General features: G+C 45.9%; 1 protein-coding gene across 1 annotated transcript; it reads right to left on the bottom strand.

The window, feature by feature from the left end:
• Positions 1-247: 247 nt before the first annotated feature.
• Positions 248-10,624, bottom strand: LOC144108641 (uncharacterized). Its single transcript, XM_077641826.1, has 5 exons — positions 10,567-10,624; positions 9,742-10,052; positions 7,344-7,612; positions 6,334-6,609; positions 248-970 (listed from the first exon to the last, which is right to left on the bottom strand). Exons 1-5 carry the CDS (start codon positions 10,622-10,624, stop codon positions 847-849), a joined length of 1,038 nt encoding a protein of 345 aa, XP_077497952.1. The 3' UTR covers positions 248-846.

The raw sequence follows: 10,624 nt of genomic DNA, 5'->3' as shown, positions 1-10,624 counted from the left end.
GAATGAAGTGTCTCGGAGATGCGCGTGTTCTGGGCTTGGGTGCTCTGTGCTATGTGCTGGCCCTGTGCTTTCGGCCTGAGTGCTGTGCTCGTTGCGTTCGTGCATCGTTCCCGCCTTGGACCACATAGCAATATGGTGAAAGCACTTTGCATACAGGAAATAATTATTTTGATTTTTAATAATTTTTAATGGCCTCTGTGGTCACATTTCTTGCAAGCAGTCTCTGCATGCGTGATTAAGGCGCAATTCAAAGAGCAAAGCGAGGCATATAAACTTATGGTCGCTTGTCTATAGACGGCAAAGATTCAAACGTTATCCTAGTAACACACTGCTCTCAGCTGCTCTCTGAGCAATACTCGTTCAATATTTTAACCTGCATTCTTCTGCCGAGGGTGGCCAAACAAAGTTCTAAAGCAGATAGTTAAATTTCATGGTGAATTGATCACTCAATTTGTGGCCACGATCTGCGTTCGTGCATGTGCTGGAGTTCACGTGTTGCGCCTCTACACAACGATTGAAAGTATTACGCGGCACTTAAACACACCGAACCCCAAAACTGAAAGCGCGCCGCTTGCCTCTTCTCCTCCCCCTCCGTGCTTTATTCAATGTTCTGGAATTTTGTATTTTCAAACGCACTGCTGCCCCATGCGCAGGCAAAGAAATCATAGCGGCACATACAAAATATTCACATTAATGTCCGCCTAGACGTGGCATTCGCGTACTGTCACATTTGCTGGTTAATGGAAGCCTCAGTCTTGAGAGTTCGCGGCGCACTAGTGAAGTCAGTCCATGCTCTCTTGGTACCTCGGCTGGTGCTCAGCTAGCTGCATGGGCAACTGCTACGCCCTAGTTGAGGCCAGTCCACTTTTCGGTGCCTTTGGAATGCAGCCTCATTGGCAGGTCAGTCAGGTGTTGTGGACGCTCCCCCTTGCTCTCGCAGACATCCATGCACTCTTTCATTGTGTTGAATCTGCATTTTATTGATGCCACATTAAAAAGAGGCGCTACAACAAATCCCCTTCTAACGCAATGGTTCGAGGCTTATACATTTCTAGGAAGAGAGTCACAATTACTTTATTTGCTCTCTTTGTATTTCTGCTTTGCTGGCTACAAAGATCCTAAGGGAGGTCAGGCCATGCCTTCCCTCCCATCTTCAGCCGGGAGGGAATGATGGAGCTGGAACCAAACTACTTCAGCATTATCATACCCACCATCATCAGCCTGAGCATGTTCTTTGCACGACAAAGCCCTGTCCCCTACCTCTCCGATTCACCATGTCCTGTACCTGCTGCTACCGCCTCGTTCCCACGAATTTCTCTATTTTTATCCGCCTACCGAACTTTCTACAACCCCCTGCTTCACTTGCCTTCTCTCGGTGTCATGTATATTACCCATAAGGACCTATCATTTATCTTGCCTTCGCCTTACAGACACTGTACGAGCTCATTTATTTTACTTGGTTTCGCCTAAAACATATCTAACCCGCATTTGTTCTTGGACCTAATCTGCCCTCTTCCTGTCTCTTTAGTTACTCCTATTATTTTCCTTTACATAGCTCACAGAGTTTTCCACCATTTAGGTTGAACCATTTGCGTACGCTCCACGTTTCTGCCTCTTAGGTAAGTACCAGTAGGATACAAGATTTATATAATTTTCCCTTGAGATATATTGACAAACTGCTATTTATGATCAGAGAGAACCGGTCAAACGGACTCCACCCTATTCTTATTCTTCTAGTTATTGATCTTGCGTGATCCGGATCTGAGGTCTCTGCCTGCCCAATGCAGACGTATTCTCTTACTACATCAAGCATCTCGCTATCAATTGTAAATTGCAGTTTACTTGCGAGTCTGATGAGCATAATTTTCGTTTTCTGTTGATGTTTTTGACCAACCACTCCACCTGGCCTGTCTGATTCATTCATCATGCTTGGCAGTTTATCCCTGGAGTTAATTATCCAGGCGATGTAACTGGCGATTACGAGGTAAATACGGTATTCTCGATTTACTTTTTTCGCCTGCTGCTCCCAATCCTCTCTGAATACATTTTGAATACCTCTCTGAATTCCTCTGATAACTGCCTGATAACTCTGTCTTTTTTAACTTCGTTGCTTACTTTATGAATGACTGTAGCGGCTGTGGAGCCGTTATAGATTTCTTCTAGTATTTTGCATCAGGATCGTGTATAGCTTGACTCCATAATGCCTGCAGATTGCTGAGGTTTCTACTTAATGCAATAATTTCTCGTGATCGTTGTGGGGTATATAGAGCTGTTTGTTAATTCTGCGCATTTCTCTATCATCTGATTTATGGTGCGAATATGGACTATTGTCGAGTAGCTTTTTACGAAAGCGTTCCTGATCATTTGGTTGGTGTAACATTGTCCTGATTCCATAATCGATTACCTCACTATATGTTTTGTAGGCAGCGAAGAGTAAGCTGATCGGTTTGTAATTTTTGATGTCCTTGACGCGCCCTTTCTTATAGATTAAGTTCTGTAATCGTTCTGCCAAACTTGTGGTACACTTGAAGACATAGGGCATTGCGTATAAGGCATGAGTAGCCTTTCTAGCGGCCACTTCGTCCGTGAACAGATCCTCACCAGCTGCTTTCGCCCTTAGCATTTTTCCTTTTTATGTAATGCACTATTTTCGGATAGTATTTTTTATGCGTAAAATTTTCTGCTTCTGTGATCACCTTCGCGTTGCGGCTTTGAATTGAATTTTGCCGTTGGTTTAACGTTCCAGTGCTAAGAAGGGTTCTCGCGGGAGGAGGGGCTCGAGGGATGAAAGTGCGTGGAAGGGCGGTGTGTAGTGCCTTCTGGAGAGTGCAGGTGGGTGATTGGGGTTGCGTGCGCTACTGTGCTGTGGAGAAAGGTTGGTCATCGGCGGCAGCCTGCTTCTGGATGGCGAAAGTAATTGGCGCGCAAGAGTGGGCAAATGCAGGGTGGTAAGAAGTGGTATGCTTTGTGGAATGTTCTGGAATTCGAGGGTGGGTTTTACGGTTGTGTGCGGAGCTGTTCTGGAGGGTGGTGGCATCAATAAAAATCAGATGAACGGAAATGCGCTGTGCACTGATGTTATGCAAGTGAAACGTTTCGCGAGACAGTGCATGCTCGCGTGTTTGCGTGTACGCATCCTCGCGTGTAGCATGTTTAGCTCAGCGCATTTAGCCCTTTTGTTATAACGAATGCTGTCTACAATAGGCTGCGCCCGTGTGGACGCTACCATCGCTAGAAATTCTTGGGCGGCCAATTAACGAAAGCTTGAGGCGACAAAATGAGATCTAGTAGACCCGTCCAATGCAATATCGCATAGCTATGCTGTGACAGTGTAAGATACACGTCGCTGAAGAAAACCATGAATATGCGACTAGCGAAAACTCGCGCTAAACGAGTGACTTGTGGGAGAACACAAAAATAGAGATATTAAACCGGTATTTTTATTTCTTGGCATTCTAAAATCTTCAGCAGTCAACTTACACATACAGCCGGAACACCGAATAACGAAACACTGACAGCACGACCGCGGTATCGACGCGGCAAAAATCTGGTCAGGTTTAACTCTTTCAAACCTTGTTATACAGAGCAAAGCTGCGTTTGTCTTGGTTATGCTATTATGTTTTGTTTTTAAGCATAGGCTAGCAATCCCCATGTATTGTTTACATTTGTTTAGCAATGACTATGTACACAGTCGTCCTTAAAGTTTGCTTTCAGGGAAGTCACGGTGAAATTTCTTTCTCGCAGACGAACGGAAGTCAAATGGATGGTGTGGTCTATCAAACACCAGTTACTCAGATTCCGATGCTTCAGTCTCAGTAAAAGACGTCGTCGAAGGCACAGAAGCGGCAGCCTCCGCTGCTAATTACCGTTTGGCGTTTCTCTCCGGCTCGTGCTTTCATTGTTTCCCGTTGCTCCTCGCTTTCAGCCACTCGTTTACCTCACGTTCTCTGCAGTACACCTTCTCGGCGAGCTACATCGACTGGATAATCGGACGCGACTTGAAGGCGACACCGAAGAGTTGACACACTGGGTACGGCGTGTGCCACAACCATGGTGAAACTGAAGAAGAAACCGCTGACATAGGAACTGTTACACCCTCTGCTAGTCACGTGGTATCACAAAATCGAAGCCAGCTAGCACACGCAGCTGTGCCTCTCCCAGCCTGCTCTCTCCGAATCACATGGTATCACAGCGGCGGAGCCAACGAGTGCTCAGAGGTGCGCCTCTAATTGGCGAGTCACGTGGTTTGCCTGCACTCCGGGGGCTCAAGCTCAAACGCGCAAAAAAATTGACCTTGAGAGGCAAGTCATACTAAAGATTTCACTCTAAAAGCACAGCTAATAGTGTTGGACCTATTTTTTAATCATTTTGGCAGCCTGCGCGCGATACTGCTGGCAATGATCATTTTACCTTGGGTAGGCGCGAGAGCAGTAGTAAGGAAATTTTTCTGTCGTTCCATCGACTGCGCCATTCTCCCCCTCTTTTGCCGTTTATTTCTCATCTTAGTCTTTTCCCAAGGTGATAATAATCATTACCCGCAAATACATCTAGGTGCAAAAGTTCCCCCAACTGGCGGGCCGGCTTCTGGAATTCCCTGAAAACTCGTGGCGAGCGAAAAGCAATTGTTAAAAACTCTTTTCACTTTGCTTTCTTTATAGACCCATAACTTCCCGAGAAATTGATAATTCCTAGAATCGACCTTAACTGATTGCAAACTGGACACTAAGAATGTGTAATGTGTTTATGTGCTTCACCATCCTCATCAGCGTGACTACTTCCAATGCAGAGCAAAGGCCTCTCCCATGTCTCTGAAATTAACCCTGTCTCTTGCCAGCTGCATCCACCCTTTGCCTGCAAACCTCTTAATCTCATCCGCCCACCTAACCTTCTGCCGCCCCCTGCTACGCTTACTTTCTCTTAGAATCCACTCCGTTACCCTTAAGGACCAGCGGTTATCTTGCCTTTGCATTACATGCCCTGCCCAAGCCCATTTCTTCCTCTTGATTTCGACTAGGATATCCCTAACACGCGTTTGTTACCTCAGCCACTCTGCCCGCTTCCAGTCTCTTAACGTTACACCTATCATTTTTCTTTCCGTGGCTCGCTGAGTTGTCCTTAACTTAAGGTGAATCCTTTTCGTTAGCCTCCTCGTTGTTGCCCCGTAAGTGAGTACCGTAAAGATACAGCTGTTGTGTATACTTTTCTCTTGACGAAATTTAGTAAACTGCGATTCGTGATCTGAGAGAACATGCCATATGTGCTCCGCCCCATTCTTATTCTTCTGCTTATTAATGCGAGAGCATTAGATGGCTGTGTCCCGAGTTTCGTATCAGAAAAATTTTCTCGGCACGATTGTGTCGTTTTATAAAGATATATGCGCGGAAGTTGATTGTTGTGTTAGATAGCGTGTGATGAGATCTTGTTGTGGGAAAAATTTGGTTTATGAATTGTGATTAGTTGTTTAAATAAATGCGAAAATTGCACGAGTCCTGTGTTTCGTGTCAGCAAAACTTTCTCCGCACGATTACGTCGTTCTCTGAAGATAAATGTACAAAAGTTTTATTATGTTAGATAATGTGTGATGAGATAGTGCTGTGGAATTAATTTGGTCGAAGTAGTGTGATAGGTAAATAATTCAACGATAAAATTACACATCGAGGTCACAATAGACTATTTCCCGTCTATCGTGTCAGCAAAACATTCTCCGCACGGTTACGTCGTTCTGTGAGGATAAGTGCGCAGAAGTTTGATTGTATTAAGTAGAGCGTGATGAGGTCCTGCCGTGGGAACCATTTGGTTGATTAAATGCAGTTACTTAATTACACTTCGGTGATGCAATAGACGCGGAAGTCGACATAGCACCTGGACGTGAAAAGTAAAATAATTTAAAAAAAAACAATAAAAAACGGGAAGAAAAAATAAAAGAAAGAAAAGTCTGAAATGAAAAATCTTATGAAATACAGTACGTATTGCCGTCGTGGAGAAAAACCGGCGTTCTAGAAAAATCCATGCTTTGGCATTCCTCGACGTAAGGAGATTTAAGCACCATTGTATTTTTTTTCACTCTCGTGATCCGGATCTGAGGTCACTGCCTGCCTTAATTAGACGTATTCCCTCACCACTTCCAGCACCTCGCTACTAATTGTGAACTGCCGTTTCCTTGCTAAACTGTTTAACATAACTTTGGTTTTCTGCATGTTAATTTTTAGACCCACTGCTCCGCTATGCCTTTCTTACTCATTGATCATTATTGCCGAGTTCATTTATGTAATTAAACAATCAATATTCATTCTGGTATAGCGCAGCGCGTGTGCAGCCGCGATAAGAAGTTACCTTTTGCTTTCGTCGACGCACCGGTGAGTCTTGAGATGCTGGAACTCCGACTTGTGGCACCGCCTCACCCCGTCAGAGTGGACGTGCACGAAGTAAGGGTCGTTAAAGATTTCATGGGTGCAGACTTCTCCGGGCCCTTCTGGGAAACAGCCCGGTAATGGGGTGCGGCGATTTACGCAGTTTTCAATGCACTCTCGCTGATTTCGGCTCTGATGATGGCCCTTCGGATTGCTAGGACAGGTGCTGTTTCTGAAGTCCCACTCCTCGCATTTGGCACTGAAACGCCGCGAAACGAAGACAGGGTGAAGTTAAGCACACTATCATGTTCAGATATTTTACGCCGGTAATAATTATGTGCCCAGGTACGACTCGTGGGGAACTGAAACCTTCACAACAGCATTAAATTGAATTTTGCAACAGGCCTTCAGGTGTAGACATGAAATACTTTGAGTCATGTGCATCAATGCTGCCATTAGTCCGGGTCACTCTAAAAGAGGAGAAATGTACTGCCTGCACTTTTGGAAGCTGAAATCGCATATACCTTGCACCCGACTCGCTGTTATCGCGATGCCTTCCAGTGCTTTCGCTAAGCAGAAAGGTGTCGGATTTAAGCTAGCAAAAAGCATGCCTGTAGATAAACGCCGCCACCTAGTCCCTTGTTTTGACTGCAGGTGGTACCGAAACGCGGCGAGCCGACCGAGTTCGACGGAAGCTTTTATGCTATACTAAAGGTTTCGTCCCGACAGTGTAGCAACCTTGGCACTGAGTAAAGTGCGCCGTTAAACATGTAAATAAATTTAATACCTGCTGCGCCATCACACTGCAATGGGAACTCGGCGAATGGGCAAGAATTTAGGCGAAAGACACCAAAAAGACATCATAATAAAAGGGCTAATTAGACAAACGAATTCCAGTGTTTGTATTGCAGTCCTCGTGATTTGTTGCTCCTTTCTTAAGAACAAATATCTAGATAAGCCTCGTCCGAAAAATCGTACTTAAGGGCTACTTACGTTTCCTTGTTGAGGAACCACCACTTCCTGAAGAAGAAAGAGCTCTTGCAGGGCGCAAATACTCGGTTCACTGAGCATATGTATTTATGTCGTGGAACCGGCGCACAGTGTTGTTGGCACTGATCGAGGCTGGGGAACCTATTACCATTGCCGTAGCACACGAATTGCTCGTCTTCTTGCGTCGACACGCATTTCCTTCTCTTGTGGTGGTAGATGTACCCGACGTTGCTTTTTTCGCAGTAGTGGAAAAGCTCATTCACTGGCTGGCACTGCGGGGAACCAAGCGAGAATTATTCGTACTGGTAAGCCGAGCATACGCAAACGGCAGCAAAAGATGTTGGAGCACTGCAGTCTGCTGCACTGGAGAAATGCGAAAGCACTTGCGTGCTCACGTCAGCAACTTTCTTCAAGTCATCGTTGTCATGGGAAATTTAGCACGGAACCCTCGGATGGCGTCAGCAACTTTTTATGCCAGTCATTGTTGCGTAACATCAGTACACATCGCCAGCACACCACAATTCGTTTACTTCATGCCCTGCTAACACGATTGAACCAACGTCCCTTCGTGGCTTGTGCGTTGCGTGCCCGCTTTACACACAGAGGGCCTGGGTTCGAATCTCAATCAGGGGAATTCTATTTTAAATTTATCATTTTTGTGCGGACACGCGCTGCTGACAGGTCATGTGCACGCCACTCATGAGATAAGAAATGCTTTGACTTGAATGCACTTTCCTCGTCGCGTTTTTTTTTCGGCGGCCACTTTTTATTCCCCGTACACGCTGAATGCGAGAGCTTCGATCGACTAATAGGCACTCACCGAAGGCGAATTCTCTAAAACTGGACAAAAATCTCATCAGTCATTCTTGCTCTAGTAAGGCCAGCATACAGCAAAGTTTCCTTCTCACAGACAATTTGTTTCTTGGCGTGCTTCAGATGGTGCTGTGATAGTTAAATTGGGGAAGACTGCGCTTGCGCAGAAGGGTCGTTTTGGTTTCTGCACTACCCAGCGCAACTTATCTCTACGCTAAAACTTGCCATGATGTTCGTTATAGCTCTTATTTCCTTTATAATGATTTTTATGCGACGCCCAAATCATCTAGTAACCACTTTGTTCCCTAATGCTCTATTTACGGAGCATATAATGAACTCATGCTAAATTAGTATAGCAGTCGTGCGAAAATAGTCCCATAACTTGTGATCTGCCACAACTACAACCTGCACTGTGCAAGGTGCGTACTACCATAGAGCTGAACAATTAACTCACTCGTTCGCCTTTTGACGGATGCACGGCCTGAAGGCTAAATAGACCGACCTTACGCGTGCCATAAATGGTAGGGGTAGATGACATAACTCCACCAGCAAAAGTACGAAAACATCAGGAGAAGAAGCACACAGGACCCTGTGTTCTTACTGTGTTCTGTGTTCCTGTGTGTTCCTGTGTCCTGCGTTCTTCCCCTGGTGTTATCTTACTTTCCCTGGTGAAGTTATGGCTGATAAACACCGACTACCCCACATGGTTACCTTTATGCGGGGGTAGGGATGGATAGCGGGGAGGCAAATATTTTAAAACAAAATTTTTGGCTCTGCATAATCTCTATGAAAGGAACCTTCTGAAATGTTTCTCTGTAAAGTTCCCCTAGTTCACAAAATGTCTTAAGCGCACAAACAGTTGGAAACGTCTTAAGGCCGAATGGTTGAAAATCATCGCCAGTATTATTTTAAGGTCGTGACGAGTTTTTTAAGAGCGAAAATTTTGCTCTGTTGTAGTTATTTATCCAGCACTGGGAAGACGTTTGGACAGATGATCAGCATTGCAATTGTTATGAACGTTTGTTACTATATATCAGGCAACTTATACCAATATTTGCATTTGTTTACGTCTGGATAACACTACAAAAAGACACTATGCCGCATGACCTTCTCGTTCCAGTGTGTGTTGCGGGGCTCGCCTCAGCTTTTCTTCAGAGCAGAGAAAAGGAGCGGGTACGGGACAGAGGGCGATAATTCAAAAGCTTTGATGAAGGGAAAACTTTGTGAAGCGAAAAGCCCCGTGGATAATCACGTTTTAAGATGATATGGCTCTTAGTAACGGCCGGCTAGAAGTCCGTGTTCGCAACTGCGCACATGACTCCGACCGGTAGAATTAAATGGTTCACATTTGTGAACTAGATTACTCGGGAGCAGGATTCATCAATTTTCTTATTTGGGCAAACCCTGCCATTCAACTCTTGCCGAAGCCATGTCTATGACGAAAAATGCCATTTTAACCATTCTCGCTCACCTTTGCGGAAACAAGCAGTGTATATGGCGGATTGAGCATCAGCTTTGGTTTAGCACTGCTTAAACTGCGCAAAAGCAAAGACAAAGCGAGCGTTGGCAATTGGCGCATGGTGCTTACGGCAGTTCTTTTTTGTAGCCTCGACGCTACTTCCGGCTGAAAGGTGGGGCCGTTCCCTGAGAGTCTCACGGCCACGGCGTCCCGTACAACCAACGTGACGATCACAGGGAGCACGAGCAGCCGCAAGAGCACTGTGTTCGGCAGGCGTAAGCAGCTGGGATGCCGGAAGCCTGGTTCTTCGTGTCCGCGTAACAACCGCGCGCATCCTGGAACTAGAGTGGCCCGTTGCCTCCTCTGTGCAAAGCAGTCATCTGCGTGAGCGGCGGTCACAAATGGCCCGTTTGGGTGGAAGGTCTCCTGGAGAGAGAAACCTACGACAAGACGTGGTCTAGGTTGGGAACAAAGAAAGCGGACACAGTTTCCTATGATTATACACACTGCTTTCCTCTTGTAACTTCTTTCGAATGCACTTATACGTACGTTCTGTGGGTTGAGCTGCAGCTTCTTGTACTCTCAGAAGCAGCGTTACCCTCTTCCCTTCGCAGTGTACCCCCTGGAGCCCTCGATAAATTAATGGTATGGGTGAAGTCTTCTACCGACCTCAAACTACAGTATTTATTACCTCAGTAGCCAGTCCAATCACACTCTGTCACTATATTTGATTGGGACACATCCCATCTCTGTCCCGGCCATTCACCCTGCCCACCCCATACCCCACCCACCCCAGCGCCTTTGCGGCCACATGAGCCACTGAACAGCTCAAGCTGATTGACCGGGCTAGGCTGGATGGAGGGCTAGAGGGGTCTTGGGCTGAGGAGCCAGGAAACGTTTTTATTTTGCCACTGAAAAAAACTATTCTCTCTCTCTCTTTCTATTCGCTCCCACTGGCGCCTCCAGTCTTCTCGGCGACCGTCAGGCACTTGCTGAGCGATCCCCTCGCCAT

Source organism: Amblyomma americanum, chromosome 10 (assembly GCF_052857255.1).
Source record: "Amblyomma americanum isolate KBUSLIRL-KWMA chromosome 10, ASM5285725v1, whole genome shotgun sequence".
NCBI lineage: Eukaryota > Metazoa > Arthropoda > Arachnida > Ixodida > Ixodidae > Amblyomma > Amblyomma americanum.
This window is presented reverse-complemented; position numbering and strand designations above follow the sequence as displayed.

What these genes read in the sequence shown, in the direction of transcription:
- LOC144108641 (XM_077641826.1), bottom strand. Translation starts at nt 10,624, where the DNA reads ATGGCGAGGGGATCGCTCAGCAAGTGCCTGACGGTCGCCGAGAAGACT. An exon ending in CGAGAAGACTGGAGGCGCCA is followed by an intron (nt 10,053 to 10,566) that starts GTGGGAGCGAAT and finishes GTCTTGTCGTAG; the next exon opens with GTTTCTCTCTCCAGGAGACC. An exon ending in TGCGTCGACGAAAGCAAAAG is followed by an intron (nt 971 to 6,333) that starts GTAACTTCTTAT and finishes AATAAAATGCAG; the next exon opens with ATTCAACACAATGAAAGAGT.